This window comes from Grampus griseus, assembly GCF_964374135.1.
Source record: "Grampus griseus genome assembly, chromosome: 1".
Lineage (NCBI taxonomy): Eukaryota > Metazoa > Chordata > Mammalia > Artiodactyla > Delphinidae > Grampus > Grampus griseus.
The window spans coordinates 144,148,067-144,166,168 of record NC_139017.1 but is presented as its reverse complement, the minus strand read 5'-3'; the positions used below and the strand labels follow the sequence as shown (position 1 = coordinate 144,166,168).

The 18,102-nt window shown below is 50.1% G+C and overlaps 1 protein-coding gene across 1 annotated transcript in view; it reads right to left on the bottom strand.

Annotated features, from left to right (window-relative positions):
• Positions 1 to 18,102, bottom strand: part of TRABD2B (TraB domain containing 2B) — a gene marked incomplete at its 5' end in the record, with an annotated part of 215,335 nt that overhangs the window by 24,725 nt on the left and 172,508 nt on the right. Inside the window, 2 exons of the mRNA XM_082652918.1 lie at positions 8,687 to 8,861; positions 15,337 to 15,483. Coding sequence (XP_082509044.1) covers positions 8,687 to 8,861; positions 15,337 to 15,483 — 322 coding nt within the window. The remainder of the gene's footprint in view (positions 1 to 8,686; positions 8,862 to 15,336; positions 15,484 to 18,102) is intronic.

The following is an 18,102-nucleotide window of genomic DNA, read 5'->3' as shown; positions in this document are numbered from 1 at the left end:
AGCTCTCCAGGCCAGGAGACCAGGATTGGAGGATCCGGTCAACATTCATTCATCTGTTCCTTCCTTCACTCATTCATTCTTTCATACCTTCACTGAGCTCAAAACATATTACACATGACTGAAAAACACAGGCATGATGAAGTGAAGCCTGCCTTCCTGGAGCTCAGGACGCCGGCAGGAGACAGAGCCAGCACCCTGCACTGGCTCCACCATGGGGAGCAGCCTGGAAGTGGGGAGAGGACCAGGAGGCTGGAGCTGATGGAGGCTTTGGACCAGGACAGTGGCAGTGGGGATGGACAGAGTAGACAGCGGTGAGGTCTTTTTGGTGGTCTGTCAAAAAAACTGACCAGGCCCGTGCTCTCCGACTGCCAGTGATGGCGGGTCTGGGCCCCACGCTCCAGCGCCATCCATTTTCAGGGCTAGTTGATTCGGCAGAACCTCCAGAACGAACATGATCCTGCCAACATCTTGATTTCAGCCCAGTGAAATCCATTTCGGAGTTCTGAGCTCCAGGACGCCGTGTGGCTGACAGGGTCTTGGTGCTCCAGCCTGGTGTCAGACCTGAGCCTCTGAGGTGGGAGAGCCGAGTTCAGGACATTGGACCACCAGAGACCTCCCGGCCCCACGTAATATCAATCTGCGAGAGCTCTCCCAGAGATCTCTGTCTCAACGCTAAGACCCAGCTCCATCCAACGTCCAGCTAACCACCAGTGCTGGACACCCCATGCCAAACAACTAGTAAGACAGGGACACAACCCCACCCATTAGCAGAGAGGCTGCCTAAAATCATAATAAGTTCACAGACACTCCAAAACACACCACCGGACGTGACCCTGCCCACCAGAAAGACAAGATCCAGCCCCACCCACCAGAACACAGGCACCAGTCCCCTCCACCAGGAAGCCTACACAGCCCACTGAACCAACCTCACCCACTGGGGGCAGACACCAAAAACAACAGGAACTATGAACCTGCAGCCTGTGAAAAGGAGACCCCAAACACAGTAAGATAAGCAAAATGAGAAGACAGAGAAATACGCAGCAGATGAAGGAGCAAGGTAAAAACCCACCAGACCAAACAAATGAGGAGGAAATAAGCAATGTACCTGAAAAAGAATTCAGAATAATGATAGTAAAGATGATCCAAAATCTTGGAAATAGAACAGAGAAAACACAAGAAACATCTAACAAGGCCTTAGAAGAACTAAAGAGTAAACAAACAATTATGAACAACATAATAAATGAAATTAAAAATTCTCTAGAAGGAATCAATAGCAGAATAACTGAGGCAGAAGAACGGATAAGTGACCTGGAAAATAAAATAGTGGAAGTAACTACTGCTGAGCAGAATAAAGAAAAAAGAATGAAAAGAATTGAGGACAGTCTCAGAGACCTCTGGGACAACATTAAACACACCAACATTGAATTATAGGGTTCCCAGAAGCAGAATAGAAAAAGAAAGGGTCTGAGAAAATATTTGAAGAGATTATAGTTGAAAACTTCCCTAACATGGGAAAGGAAATAGTCAATCAAGTCCAGGAAGTGCAGAGAGTCCCATACAGGATAAATCCAAGGAGAAACACGCCAAGACACATATTAATCAAACGATCAAAAATTAAATACAAAGAAAAAATATTGGAAGCAGCAAGGGAAAAGCAACCAATAACATACAAGGGAACCCCTGTGAGGATAACAGCTGATCTTTCAGCAGAAACTCTGCAAGCCAGAAGGGAGTGGCAGGACATATTTAAAGTGATGAAAGGGAAAAACCTACAACCAAGATTACTCTACTCAGCAAGGATCTCATTCAGATTTTTTTTGTTTTGTTTTGTTTTTTTTGGCGGTACATGGGCCTCTCACTGCCACGGCCTCTCCCGCCACGGAGCACAGGCTCCGGACGCGCAGGTCCAGCAGCCATGGCCCATGGGCCCAGCTGCTCCGCGGCACACGGGATCTCCCTGGACCGGGGCACGAACCCACAACCCCTGCATCGGCAGGTGGACTCTCAATCACTGTGCCACCTGGGAAGCCCTCTCATTCAGATTTGACGAAAAAATTAAAACCTTTACAGACAGGCAAAAGATAAGAGAATTCAGCACCACCAAACCAGCTTTACAACAAATGCTAAAGGAACTTCTCTAGGGGGAAACACAAGAGAAGGAAAAGACCTACAAAAACAAACCCAAAACAATTAAGAAAATGGTAATAGGAACATACATATCAATAATTACCTTAAATGTAAATGGATTAAAGCTCTAACCAAAAGACATAGACTGGCTGAATGGATATAGAAACAAGACTCGTATATATGCTGTCTACAAGAGACCCACTTCAGACCTAGGGACGCATACAGCCTGAAAGCGAGGGGTTGGAAAAAGATATTCCATGCAAATGGAAATCAAAAGAAAGCTGGAGTAGCAATTCCCATATCAGACAAAATAGACTTTAACATAAAGACTATTACAAGAGACAAAGAAGGACACTACATAATGATCAAGGGATCAATCCAAGAAGAAGATATAACAATTGTAAATAATTATGCACCCAACACAGGAGCACCTCAATACGTAAGGCAAACGTTAACAGTCATAAAAGGGGAAATTGACAGTAGCACAATAATAGTAGGGGAATTTAACACCCCACTTTCACCAATGGACAGATAATGCAAAATGAAAATAAATAAGGAAACACAAGATTTAAATGACACATTAAACAAGATGGACTTAATTGATATTTATAGGACATTCCATCCAAAAACAACAGAATACACTTTCTTCTCAAGTGCTCATGGAACATTCTCCAGGATAGATCATACTTTGGGTCACAAATCAAGCCTTGGTAAATTTAAGAAAATTGAAATCATATAAGGTATCTTTTCCAACCACAATGCTATGAGACTAGATATCAATTACAGGAAAAAAAACTGTAAAAAATACAAACACAAGGAGGCTAAATAATATGCTACTAAACAACCAAGAGATCACTGAAGAAATCAAAGAGGAAACCAAAACATACCTAGAAACAAATGACAATGAAAACACGATGACCCAACACCTATGGGATGCAGCAAAAGCAGTTCCAAGAGGGAAGTTTATAGCAATATAATCCCACCTTAAGAAACAAGAAAAATCTCAAAAAAACAACCTAACCTTATAACTAAAGCAATTAGAGAAAAAAAAACAAAAAAACCCCACAAAGTTAGAAGAAGGAAAGACATCATAAAGATCAAATCAGAAATAAATGAAAAAGAAATGAAGGAAACAATAGCAAAGATAAATAAAACTAAAAGCTGGTTCTCTGAGAAGACAAAAAAAATCATAAACCATTAGCCAGACTCAGCAGGAAAAAAAGGGAGAAGACTCAAAACAACAGAAATAGAAATGAAAAAGGAGAAGTAACAACTGACACTGCAGAAATACAAAGGATCATGAGAGATTACTACAAGCAACTCTATTCCATAAAATGGAGAACCTGGAAGTAATGGACCAATTCTTAGAAAAGCACAACCTTCCGAGATTGAACCAGAAAGAAATAGAAAATATAAACAGACCAATCACAAGCACTGAAATTGAAACTGTGATTAAAAATCTTCCAATAGGGGCTTCCCTGGTGGCGCAGTGGTTGAGAGTCTGCCTGCCGATGCAGGGGACACGGGTTCATGTCCCGGTCCGGGAAGATCCCACATGTCGTGGAGTGGCTAGGCCTGTGAGTCATGGCTGCTGAGCCTGTGCGTCTGGAGCCTGTGCTCCACAACGGGAGAGGCCACAACAGTGAGAGGCCCGCGTAACGCAAAAAAAAATAAAAAATCTTCCAACAAACAAAAGCCCAGGACTAGATAGCTTCATAGGCAAATTCTATCAAACATTTAGAGAAGAGCTAACACCTATCCTTCTTCTAAAATATAGCAGAGAGAGGAACACTCCCAAACTCATTCCACGAGGCCACCATCGCTCTGATACTAAAACCAGATGAAGATGTCACAAAAAAAGAAAATTACAGGCCAATATCACTGATGAACATAGATGCAAAAATTCTCAAAAAACTGCTAGCAAACAGAATCCAACAGCACATTAAAAGGATCATACACTATGATCAAGTGGGGTTTATCCCAGGAATGCAAGGATTCTTCAATATATGCAAATCAATCAATGTGATAAACCATATTAACAAATTGAAGGAGAAAAACCATATGAGCATCTCAATAGATGCAGAAAAAGCTTTTGACAAAACTCAACACCCATTTATGATAAAAACTGTCCATAAAGTAGGCATAGAGGGAACCTACCTCAACATAATAAAGGCCATATATGACAAACCCACAGGCAACATCATTCTCAATGGTGAAAACTGAAACCATTTCCTTTAAGATCAGGAACAAGACAAGGTTGCCCACTCTCACCATGATTATTCAACATAGTTTTGGAAGTTTTAGCCACAGCAATTAGAGAAGAAAAAGAAAAAAAGGAATCCAAATCAGAAAAGAAGAAGTAAAGCTGTCACTGTTTGCAGATGACATGATACTATACATAGAGAATCCTGAAGGTGCTACCAGAAAACTACTAGAGCTAATCAGTGCATTTGGTAATGTAGAAGGATACAAAATTAATGCACAGAAATCTCTTGTATTCCTATAGACCAATGATGAAAAATCTGAAAGAGAAATTAAGGAAACACTCCCATTTACCATTACAACAAAAAGAATAAAATACCTAGGAATAAACCTACCTAAATAGAAAAAAGACCTGTATATGGAAAACTATAAGACACTGATGAAAGAAATTAAAGATGATACAAACAGATGGAGAGATATACCATGTTATTGGATTGGAAGAATCAATATTGTGAAAATGACTCTACAACCCAATGCAATCTACAGATTCAATGCAATCCCTATCAAACGACCACTGGCATTTTTCACAGAACTAGAACAAAAAATTTCACAATTTGTATGGAAACACAAAAGACCCCGAATAGCCAAAGCAATCTTGAGAAAGAAAAAAGGAGCTGGAGGAATCAGGTTCCTGGACTTCAGACTGTATTACAAAGCTGCAGTAATGAAGACAATATGGTACTGGCAAAAAACAGAAATATGGATCAATGGAACAGGATAGAAAGCCCAGAGATAAACCCACGCACATATGGTCACCTTATTTTTGATAAAGGAGACAAGAATATACAAAGGAGAAAAGACAGCCTCTTCAATAAGTGGTGCTGGGAAAATTGGACAGCTACATGTAAAAGAATGAAATTAGAACACTCCCTAACACCATACACAAAAATAAACTCAAAATGGTTAAAGACCTAAATGTAAGGCCAGACACTATCAAACTCTTAGAGGAAAACATAGGCAGAACACTCTATGACATAAATCACAGCAAGATCCTTTCTGACCCACCTCCTAGAGAAATGGAAATAAAAACAAAAATAAACAAGTGGGACTTAATGAAACTTAAAAGCTTTTGCACAGTAAAGGAAACCATAAACAAGACGAAAAGGCAACCCTCAGAATGGGAGAAAATATTTGCAAACAAAGCAACTGACAAAGGATTAATCTCCAAAATTTACAAGCAGCTCATGCAGCTCAATAACAAGAAAACAAACAACCCAATCCAAAAATGGGCAGAAGACCTAAATAGACATTTCTCTAAAGAAGATATACAGATGGCCAACAAACACATGAAAGAATGCTCAACATCATTAATCATTAGAGAAATGCAAATCAAAACTACAATGAGATATCATCTCACACCAGTCAGAATGGCCATCATCAAAAAATCTAGAAACAGTAAATGCTGGAGAGGGTGTGGAGAAAAGGGAACACTCTTGCACTGCTGGTGGGAATGTGAATTGGTACAGCCACTATGGAGAACAGTAAGGAGGTTCCTTAAAAATCTACAAAGAGAACTACCATATAACCCAGCAATCCCACTACTGGGCATATACCCTGAGAAAATCATAATTCAAAAAGAGTCATGTACCAAAATATTCATTGCAGCTCTATTTACAATAGCCAGGAGATGGAAACAACCTAAGTGTCCATCATCGGATGAATGGATAAAGAAGATGTGGCACATATATACAATGGAATATTACTCAGCCATAAAAAGAAATGAAATTGAGCTATTTTTAATGAGGTGGATGGACCTAGAGTCTGTCATACAGAGTGAAGTAAGTCAGAAAGAGAAAGACAAATACCATATGCTGACACATATATATGGAATTTAAGGGAAAAAAATGTCATGAAGTACCTGGGGGTAAGACAGGAATAAAGACACAGACCTACTAGAGAATGAACTTGAGGATATGGGGAGGGGGAAGGGTAAGCTGTGACAAAGTGACAGAGTGGCATGGACATATATACACTACCAAATGTAAAATAGATAGCTAGTGGGAAGCAGCCGCATAGCACAGGGAGATCAGCTCGGTGCTTTGTGACCACCTAGAGGGGTGGGATAGGGAGGGTGGGAGACGCAAGAGGGAGGGGATATGGGGATATATGTATACATATAGCTGATTCACTTTGTTATACAGCAGAAAGTAACACAACATTGTAAAGTAATTATACTCCAATAAAGACGTAAAAAAAAACCCCAGAAAAAAACAAAACAAAACTGACCAGGAATCAGCTGGATTTCAGAGATGGGGAAGAAAGTGGAGGTGGTAGGGAGCCTGCGTGCTGGCCTGGTGCCTGAGTGGACATTTGTGCTGCAGTGCACTTGGGGTTTCAGTGTCAGTGGTTGCCTGGGCCATTGTGATTTTCGTCTCTAGGCTCTCCTGTTTCCACACCCACAGGAAGAAGCAGGTATTAGCTACCCCCAGCCCCTGAGTGACTGGTCCTGAGCCCTGCAGCAGGTGGGGCAGGTAGAGCATGCAGAATGCTGGATCCCTTACCGGCCTCTCTCAGTGACCGGGCTCTCTAGGGGCTCACATTAGGGGAGGAGCCTGAGGGCTAGTTGAGTTCCCAGTGGTGCCCCTTTTGTGGTCAGCTGTGGGCCGGTTTAGCACAGGATACACTGCCCAGATGCCCATAGGAGGGAGGGCTGGGGAGCCTGCTGGGATGGTGAGTGAGGGAGAGTGCGTGTTGGGGAGCACTTGCTTCCCTGCATGGTCCCCAGATCTGTTCTGACTCAAGCCAGGTCCCCAGCAGGTGTCCTGCTGTCGAAGTCCTGCTTCTACTGGCTCCTTCAGGCAGCCCCTCCCACCGCCACAGGAACCCCACTCTTCTCAGAAATCTGTTTGAAGAGCTCCTAGAATCACAGATGGCCCAAGTGAGTCCTGGGTCTTTCTGCTCAGATGAGTGAACTGAGGCTGCCAGAGGGGAGGGAAGAGGCCACATCAGGCCATGGCACAGCTGCAGCGTTAGCCCAGACGTCTCTGTCCAGCTGCAGGTGTGGTCTTATAGAGGCTGTCCCAGAGGTCCCGCGTTTCTGAGGCCCTCCCATACGCCTCTGCCGTGCTGAGGGCCGAAGGGGAGGGAAGACAGCTGCAGACACACACAAACCCTGGATCTTGCCCTTGAAGTATCTGGGGTTGAACAGTGGGGGGTGGGTGAGGCAGACCTCCAGCAGTGGACACGCCCTGTTATGAATCAGGATGTCCACACAGGCCCTTCTGCGTTAGACAGGCTGCTCGGCTTGATCCAACTCTGCCTGACGCAGGCAGGCAGCGTGTGGGTAGCGGGGCAGGGAAGGGAGGGGAGAGAGAGGACAGCGCCAGGGAGCACAACGCCCACGAGTGCGACGCCCGCCAGCCACCTCAAGGGGAATTCGTTCAGCCCAAATTGCAAGCAGTGTGAGCAAGAAATACGTTTGTCCTTGTAGCACCGGAGCAAGAGCTGATAAATAAAGGAGGCAAATGCAGTATCTTGGTCCCAAGGTGGACAGTACTGTCATCAAGAGAGACAGCCATGGAGAAAGGAAGACAGAGTGAGGGAGAAGAAGCAGGAGAGGAACAGGGAGAGAGACGCTGAGCAAGTCCTGTACCTGTACCTGCGTGTCTGGACTTTCCAGAGCCCCAGAAGGAGCATCAAGGTCATGGTCCATATGGTGGGGATAAAATTGGTATTAACTGTCATCATCATAATGATGCCGATCGTTGTGGCTGCCATTTTGAGTTCCAGCTATGTGGTAGTAATCTTTGCAACTATTCTACAAGGTAGGTCTTTTCAATTCATCACATAATTATTGTTATCACTGCCCATTCATAGAAGAGGGACTTGAGCCCTTGAGAAGGTCCCCTCCGAAGCCATGCAGTCTGGAGGGGGTTGGGCTGGGATTTACAGCCAGGGCTGTGGGATGCCAGAGCCGCCTTCTCCCCACTGGGCCACGTGGCCCTCACTGACTTGGCCTTGGCTCTGAGGGGTGGGCCCAAGCCTGGGCTGGACACTGGGAGCTGGCTTCAGGTCTGGGCTCTCAGCATGGCCTCCTGGGGCATGAAGGAGCCACAGAAGTTATCCTGGTTTTGGCAGTGGTCACCGCCCTTGTCCATGGGGACTGTCACAGAAGAAGCCTTGACCAGAAGCAGGGGACCCGTGTTGGATTCCAGCTCTGCTGAACACTGTGTGGCTTTCCCTGCTCATTCGGGGCCTCAACTTTTCCCTTTATGAAGCAGAGGTCAGAAGAGGGTCCAGCAACCCTCCCAGCACTTAAGGATCTGGCAAACAATCCCTTCCCCACTCCGGTCCAAACCTGCTCCGAAGGCAAAGAAGCAGATCTTGTCTTCGTTCTCCTGCAGAAGAGTCATGACCCTCTTCCCCATCCGCTCATTCCTCTTGTAGATGAGCTCCTGGCGGAAGTAGCTGTCGATCTCCTGGGCCGTGACCTGCTCGTGCGGCGGAAGGGTGGTGTTGATAAAGTTGGGTAGCTGTAAAGGCAAGACAGAGACTGCTGCCTTCAGTTCTTCCTGGAGCAGAGTGGCTTCCAATAAACACACACAGCCCAGTGTGGGGCTGGGTAACTTACCTTTATTCAGGTCACTGATGCTTTTCATCAGTTCCCAGATGCTTTGAGATGACTGTTGTTATCCCAGTTTCACAAATAAAGAAAGAAGAGCGAAGGATCCAGAGATAGGTGGACAGCCACACAGCTAAGTAAATGGCAGAGCCAGGCTGGAGCCCTTGGACGCCACCCTCACACACGTATCACTCCCGCGTCTCTGCCTTGTTGAACCTCGGCTTCCGGACACAGAGGTCCTGGGAGGCTCTCACTGTAGCACTGACCCTGTCACTGGCACGTACAGGGAATCTGGTTCAGCAAGCAGGTGTGGAGGATCTGCCTGGTGTAGCGAAAAGGCTGACCTGGGCTTCAGGCCCTGTTCTGATGCTGTGTGACTTTGGCCAAGTTACTTAACTTTTCTGAGTCCAGGTTTCCTCATTTATAAGTTGGGGCTGATGGTATTGAGGGGGATTGCATGAGATGATGGGTGTTGTCGTGGACACCTTTCAGCCCACCCCACCCTACAGAGGTCAGAGGAGGGGTCATAACCTTTGATTCTCCCAGTGTATCAGCCCTGGTTGGCCACTTTCTGTTGCCACCACTATCTCTGCATCCCCAGCTCCACCGCTGCTCAGGACGTAACACAAACCCTCCATCCCTTCTTGAAAATTTCAACTCCAGGACCAAGGCTTCCTTCCATAACAAGGGTTTGTTCAACAACCTGGCTTGGAGCTATCCATATTTCCCAGCTCTCGGCCCCATGTCCACACTCAGCTGCATGGCCTGGGGCCAGCATTTCTGACGTGTCTTTGAACGAGGCAGAGAGCTCCCTGAGTACAGGGACAGCACCTCTGTCATTCCTGGGCCCCTGCTGCCTGGCACAAAGTAGGTGCCCAGCACAGGTTTCTGGAGCCTTGAACATAAAGATGTGCCGTCCCTCCTCACCACATCGCCTCTTCCTGTTCTTCTGTTCCCGACACATTGCCTCTCTAACCTGCTCCAGTGCTGTGGCCTTTAGCATGTGGGTGGGGTGGGAGAGGAAGCCATGGACCACGGAGGACCCTAAGGCCATGAGTAAGAATACCTGCTCTTTCCCCACAATCCACCGGTGTGATTCTAACCTCCAAGCCCTTGCTCAGAAGGGGTGCCCCCTATATCACTCTGTCTTCACCAACCCAGGCCCAAAGCACAGGACACAAGGCCTAGCTGACTTCTGAACTGGCCAGATGGCGAGTCCAGCACGAGGAGACTAATGTCCTGCAGGTTTCAGCCCAGCCACATGGATTCCAGAGCCACTGACGAGTTGTCAGCCCTCCTTCTGAGGAGAATGGAGGCATCAATGGAGGCTGAACCCAGAGGGACTCTGGGGAGGCTGGGACACCTGCCTCTGCTATCTGTTGGCCAAGGACCAGGGTATTCCCTGAGTTAGAGGGGCTTCTCTGCCAGAAATGCCTGATATGCTGTTCTGGGAGGAGCAAGACATTGATATGACTGGTATGCCCTAAACTTGAGCAGTGCACAACCTAGATAGCTGTATGCAGCAGCTCTGCCAGTGCCCAATCAGGGCCAGCACAGAGTTGATGCTTGGGGCCTGTTTGGCAAATGGATATATAGAGGAGGGAATAGAGTTCTTACTCCCTCCCCTAACCATGGAGGGGATGCTTGGCAGCCCTGATAAAACAGGCCACACGTGGACTTGACGCCACCATAGGAAACACTGCAGGCTTCTGAGTGGGGGAGGAGCACGAGAGGCTGTGACTCAGAAGGGTTATATCTGGAAACCTGGCCCTCACAGGCTTCTCTCCGTTCCTTGGGTGTGGAAGGAACGTGGGACGATGCTGCACTGACAGATAAACATTTGTTCAATGAGTGGACGCATGGATGAATGGGTGGCCCGCAGGCAGCAGCTCTGGAGGTTGTGAATGTGAGTCCTGAACAGCTGGGTCAGCTCGGGTTGGAATCCTCCTTTTGCCACTTACCAGCTGGGTGGCCTCTAACTCACAGGTTACTTGGCCCCTCTGAGACTCAGTTTCCCAATTGGTCATATAGGGGCTATATATATTGTTATAGGAATTAAACAAGGTCAGTTTTGGAAAGCGCTTAGCACAGCGCGTGGCACAAAGGAAGTCTTGATGAAACGTCAGCTTTGTACAACGAGCCTGGAGGATGGGGCTGGCTGCGTCATCTTTCCCCTCTGACGGCAGGGGCTACAGTGAAGGGTGGCCTTGGACAGGGGATAGAGATGGAGATGACAGAGAGGCGGCCTTCAGAACCATCAGAGAGCCTGAAGGCAGCATTCTGCTTCCCTTCCCCTCTTCCGAGGGTCCAGGCAGAGGCCTTCTCCCTGGGATGTGTCCAGCCCGCCCTCCTCAGTCCCCTGACCATGAGTGTGCATTTGTGGGTGATGAATCTCCATTCAATATGTAGGGAGCTTGAAAAAAAAAACAGAACTAGAAAGTTCCATGTCAAAGCCACAAAGAAGCTGGGCTAGCCACTGGGTTCCGTGGGCTGCCCTGCAGCTGGCTGACATTCTCTGCATGTTTCATGCTGATGGGTCCTGGCTCCATGCCAAGGATGAGGCCTGGCTGGATGGAAGCAAATTAATGATGTGATTAGACTTGTTGGGAGTCTTAAATCTCTTGCAACAAGTTCAAGTGCAGGATGTATGATAACATTTTAAAGAGGATACGTTAAGTCCCCAGGACCCTAAAGTGATAGGTCCAAGATGGAGTGATGAGAAGATGGGCCAGGCAGAGCTGGAGTGGGGCTGTGAGGCTCCCCTGACCCCCAACTAGGACTGGGTCAGGTCTAGCGGTCAAGGGCTCAGGTTTGCTGATGTCACAACCTCAATGTCCTCACCCCTTCTCTTTATCCTGTCCATCCAACAGACACCTTCTGAGAACTTCCGTGGGTCCAGCCCTGTGTCCAGCTAGGAGGCCCACAGATAACCCAGGGTCTGCTGCCCTGGACGAGGCTCACACCAGTGGGGATCAGGACACTGGGGCACACGTGTTTTCGAGGGCAGTGAGGGATGTGGGAGCCTGGAGGAGGCCGCTAACAGGGTGACAACGTGTCTCGGTTTGTTGAAGACAATCCAGGTTCACGGCTATGGTAGATTGCTGCATGGCTATTAATTATTCTGACTCAATTACATTTGACCTTTTCCTCTCAATAGTGTCCGAGTGTGGACAATAAATATATGCATTTCTATTCTACACCTAACACAGGCTGGGGGCTCAGAGGAGTCTTCCCAGGGGAGGGGCCGTTGGATCACCCTGCTGATTTGGGGGCACCGACAGTGCTAGTGACCGGAGAGCTGCAGGAGGCCAGGGACTCAGCCATTTCTGAAGGTGTGACGGAGGGGGGATGAGGTGAAGCCGACCGAGGGTGAGGTGTGCCTGGCCCCTGTCCGCCAGTATGATCATCCTGGGCCCTGCATCTGTCCAGCCCCGGCCTCCAGAGGCCGCTCCAGCAGCCTCGGCACTGCAGCCAGAGGCATCTTTCTGACCACGTCCCTGTCTGGCTTAAACACCCCAGGGTTTCGGCCCCTCAGTGAACATCCTCACCCCCATATGGTCTGCCGTCTGCTTTGCAGATCATTCCTCAGGACCTCCCACTTTCCTGTGCCCCTGCCACGCAGCTCGCTCTGCCTGCCAGCCCCTGGCTTTGTCCACACCTGGCCAGACTCTACTCTCAAGCCTGGTCCAATACCACCTTCACCTGAAGCCCTCCCCGGCTGCAGGCGGTGACTGCCCCCTCCAGCCCCTGTGACATCAAGACCTCCAGCCGCAGACCTCTTCTCTGTTAGCACGCGGGCACTGCATTTAGCCTTGCTGCCCTGACACTAGGCTTGTCTGTGTCTGGGGGCGGGGCTGCCTAGTCCCTCCCTTGAGGGCTAGACTCTGCCTGTGCACCCCTGGGCTGCTATTCTAACCTGGGTGGGCCAATCTACCCGTGCCCTCTGCTCTACTTCAAGTACAGGCACTGCCGGGAGACCCCCGACGTAGATCACCTGTCAGAGACACGCCAGTGGTTCTGGACACCGCGCAAAGAAAATCTGAACTTGTCATCCCCCGGGGTCACTTCCCTCTCTCAGTTTAGTGTCCTACTCTCTGTGGCCAGGGCCCTGTCCGGCACACCACTCTCCCCAGCCTGGCCATTTCATGGCCAAGCCATCCTGAGTGGTGACCGGGTACCCCTCAGGCACACAGCTCCCTGGCTGCTCAGGGCTCACCAGCCTCTGCCCAGCGGAGGATGCAGTGCTAGGCTCTGTCACAGGGTGGGTGGATGGCTGGTGAAACGCCTGTGAGCCTCGTGCTGCCAGGGTTCTCCTCCCTCTCTCCTCTACCAGAGAGAGTCAGGGCACCCAGAATCCCAGCCTTCTGTGCAGGGCCTCCGCACCCTTCCTCTCCCTCACTCTCTGCTCTGCACCGAGCACAGCACACGCCTGCATTTGCCCGTGCAGCATCGCTCACTGATACTCGCTCTGTGCCACGCCCTGCACTGGGCAGCACGACGAGAGTGGACAGCACACCCTTGCTCTCGAGGAGCTTGGGGTCTAGCGGTGTCCCTGGCTATGCCTCCAGCCCAAACTCTCAGCCCTCCTCCTGCTGTCTCTTGCCTCCGCTCGTCTGCGTGGTTTCCTCTGCTGGAATGTTCTTCTGCCTCCTGTCTGTGGCCAATTCAGGTTCTTCTCTGACCTCTCTTATTTCAGGAATCTTTCCTTCTCTCTCCAGCCCTTCCCCACCCCTACCCCAAGCCCACCTAAATTCCTGCTCCTGCCACAGGCTCCAAGGGCATCCTCTACTTCCCCTCGTAGCAAGGACCATGCTTCGGTGCAGTTGCTTGTTGAATCTCTCCTTTCTTCCTATGAGACCCTCAGCCCCATGAGGGCAGCTCTCTCTGGCGCCCTGCCATATCCCTCTCCATAGCACTGGCCTGGCATTTATACACTATTTCCTTCATTCATCCAATATCTACGGAGTCGTGCTCTGTGCCAGGCGCTGCTCTAGCCAATTATCAGTGAATAAAACAGACTCAAAACCCTGCCCTCAGGGAGTTTATGCTGTAATGGGAAAGGACAGACAATAAATAATGACTGATCAATGAATCAAGATATATAAGTGTGTGAGAAGATGATAAAGGCCATGAGGAAAAGTGGAGCTTCATAAAGGGGACAGGTTGCGGGGGGGGAGGGGCGTCAGGTTGCAATTCTAGACCGATCGGGGCCCGCCTCACTGAGACGATGATACTTGCATTATGTCTTGAAGGCAGAGACGGGCTGAGCCACGGTAATACCTGGGGAAAGGCCTTCCTGGCAGAGGGAACAGCCAGTGCAAAGGCGAAGTGTGTGGGTGGGCTCATGGGTCAGCAGGGAGGCCTGCGCAGCTGGAGTGGCATGTGGTGGGCAACGGGGGAGGCAGAGGACGTGGGGTGGAGACTGGGGAAAGACCACGGGACCACGCAGGCCATCACAGAGACTCTGGCTTTATTGAGAAAAATTGGGAGCCTTTCAGTGTCCTGAGCGGGGAGGTGGCCTGTTCTGACTAATTCAGCTGCCTCTCGAATGAATGAATAATCAAGCATCAGAAACAGAAAGCACAGGGAGCCTAGAGGTGCCCGGGAGAAAATCTAACCCCACCCAGGGTGTCAGGGCGGTTCCGCAGGTGAGAGGACACTGGCCCGAGTGGGAGGAAACTGGGAGGGAGGAGCCTGAACAAAGGCAGAGCTGTGGGAAAGGGCAACGTGCATGGGGGAAGTGCTGCAAGTGGCAGAGGTCAGCAAAATGAGGCCTTTGTGGCAGGGGACCTGGGCTGTGATGAGGTCCATGGAGGGTAGGACATGGAGAGGGGGCTGTGACTACCTACCAAGTACCTTGGAATTTATCCCGAGGGCAACGGGAGGCCTGGTGGAGCCATGCTCAGCTCCTGGGCTCCCACTCACTGTCTGCCCAGCCTGGGGTAATCTTTCCTCTAGGACTAGAATCGAGGCAGAGAGCCCTGGACTGGACTCAAGCCCAAGCTCTGAGCACCTGTGAGCTTTCCCTTTCCTGGGCTTTAATCTCCCCAGATGCTGGACTAAACCTCAACGAGGCCTCCCTGTTCTTACAGGCAAAGCTTCCAGGGTCTAGGCCCCAGGGTCGCACACACCAGGCTCAAGCACTGCTCTTGACAACTTGATAACAACTAATAAGTGGTGTGGCCTTGGGCAAGTCTCTTCCCCTCCTTGAGCCTCAGTTTCCCCCATCTATAAAACGGGGGTGCCCAAGCTCCTGCTTACCGTGGCTGGAGAAAAGACTGCCTGCGCCTGGCACACAGTAGGTGTCTAATAAATGCCTTCCTGTGGGCCTGGCCTTGGGAGCTGCTGTCCCGGAGCCTGCCCGGGCTGGGGGAGGGGAGCCTCACCTGGGATGTGTCGTGGTTGAAGATGACGGCGTTGAGGTCCCCACAGTTGTAGTGCTTGATGAGGTCCTCGGTGGTGTAGGGTGCCTGCAAGCTCCCGGCCCGCACACTCTCGTGCTGCAGCAGGGTCTGGTTCAGGGCAAACAGCACCTGCGCAGAGGGAGGAGAGGCGTCAGGGCTGTGCTCAGGGACCCTGGCTGAGGCCCCTGACCCCTCCAGGACTGGCCCTCCTCCCGCTGGACTTTGGGGCAACAGGCCTGAAACGGGGTGTGTGAAAAGATGGGAGGGGCCTGACACCAGCTGGTACCACCCGAATGTTCCATGTCTCCCAGCCTTCACTCACTGGGCTCTCGCCACGTGCACCCTGCTCTCATCTCCAGCCCTTTGCCCTCACAGGTCCCCAGTACAGCTCTGGGCATCAGTGTCTTATCTAATAATGTGGCAAAGAGAACCTAGCTGTGTCCAGGTTTTGGAATGATGGGCGAGTTTTTCTTTTGACTCCTTTCTTCTCCAGTGCCTAGATGAGTTCTGGAAGGAGCACAGACTCATTTTGGAATCAAGAGCACCCCCAAACAAAGCAAAACAAACAAATGAACAGAAAACCAGAAAGCCCATTAGATGTCAAGGCTCAACCCAAATGCCACGTCCTCCAGAAGTCATCCTCACACCAGGCAAAGGCCTTAGGAGCTGAGCCCCCAAGTCAGATCCGTGCTGCCATTCAGCACGCGTTTCCTCCAGCCCCTCTGTGCTCTGGGCCACCGTGCCAGGCCCTGGGGACACAGCTGTGCCCAGCCAGACCTGCCAGGCATCAGGATCGCTTGGAGTGCTACACAAAAATCGCAGAGATTCCAGAACTGGAGTTTCTGAGGTGGAGCCCAGGATGTGTATTTTTAACAGACTCCCTGGGAACTCTTTAGCGGTCCAGTTGCTTCTGGCATTTGAGGACGGTGCCTCTCATGGAACGTGCCCTGCCCAAGGCACAAGGCCCTGAGAGATGATCTAAAATGTCCCATTTTAGATGGGGAAACTGAAGCCCAGGAGGGGAGGGGAAGTGGCCAATTCTGCACGGCTGGGACTAGAGCCAGCTTCACACAGCTGTGCATCCCAGACTCCTTTGGCCAACAAAAGGGAGGAGCTTGACCAGTCAGTCGGTTGTTTAGCACAGATAGAGGGAAAAATGGTTGCAATTCTTGTGCAAAACGCCAGGAGGTGGTCTCGGGCCACCTGTCCTCGTTGTTTTCCCAGCTCCAGCCTCCCTGGCAGTCCTCAGGCCCTGTTCATCCTGTCTGCACACTGTCTTGGACAACACACCCCCAGCCTTAGTCCGCCCGCACCAGTTCAGGCCCAAGCCTCTCTCATTGGGTCCACTGCAACCCATGCTCCTCTCTGCAGACTCCCCGCCCCTTCCCACCTATCCCATATTCTTCTGCCACAGCTATCCTTTAAAAACACAAAGCTGATGGACTTTCTTTTTTTTGCTCAAAACTTTCATGGATGCCTCCTGCCCAGGGGATAAAAGCCTAGCTCTTCACTGGGGCCTGCAAGGCAGCGGCCTGGCCGCTGCTGTGGTCAGTGACCTCGTTTCTAGCCCCTGTGTCTCCAAATGCTAAACTACTCAGCAGTCTTCTGTCTCTGTGCTTTGTACATGCTGTTCCCTGTGCACGAGAAACCTCCCGCCTCCGCTTTCCACTTGCAAATCGAGACTTGGCCTTCCAGGGTCCGCTCAGATGTCTCCTCCATGAAGCTTCTCTGACCACCTGGGGGCTGGGTGAGGCCCCTCCCCAGAGCTCCCACTGTCTCCCTGTGTGGCAGAGTGATATAGTAATGGCCCCAGACCTTAACTCCTCCCTATATACATACCCTTGGCCATGGAACTCTGTAGCTCCTTCACATTCTGACTCTGGACTTGCTGCATTACAAATGGAGGCCAGCATTACAATCCTCCAGAGCCAAATGGGGGCAGCGTTACACACGTGCTGCTGTCTTTTACGCAACCACATTGCCTTGAGAGTAGCCCAGGCTGGCCTGCTGGAGGGAGGGCGAGAGGCGTGCACGGCAGAGCCCAGTTGCTTCCGTTCTCCCACCAAGGCTGTCCCAGTCCAGCAGACAGCCAGCCGGCTCCCAGACAAGCAAGTGAGCCCAGCTGAGCCCACTGAGCCTGCCTGCCTGCCTGCAGCTGGGCCCAGACATGTGAGGAAATGCTTCACAGCACAGCTGTGGTGAGAGATGAGCTACCCACCCTGCTTCCCTCCAGCAGGGCGTGAACAATAGATTGTAACTGCAGTTTAGCTACCTGTCTCCGCCCTTAGGCGATGAGTCGCTTGAAGACAGGAATTGCATCCTATTTATTTTTGCATTGGCAGAACTCAGCACTGTGCCTGGTAGAGGGTGTCACCATCCTTCCTTTAACGCTTTGACACCTGCTGTGGTCAATTCACAGTTCAACGTTGCTCAGTAAGCCCTTCACACTAGCCCCTAGAACTCTGGCATTCTGTCTGCACTTGGGGCACGCTGCCACCACGTGGCAGAAGTTTCCTCCAAGTGGCATTAGCCACGTGGTTCCAGAGCACATAATCTGAACAAAAAAGCTCAGGCAATAGGTACACAAAGTCTGGCTTAAAATACTGTCTTGGGCGACTGGGCCAAGCTTGTGCTTGTGAGATCGCCTCCACCCATCCCCTTCTACTTTTGTTTCTGGTCGGGCAGGAGAGCTGGATTGCACTGAGCTCTGGCAGCCCAGCCTGCTTCCCATAATGAGCTGGCTGGAGA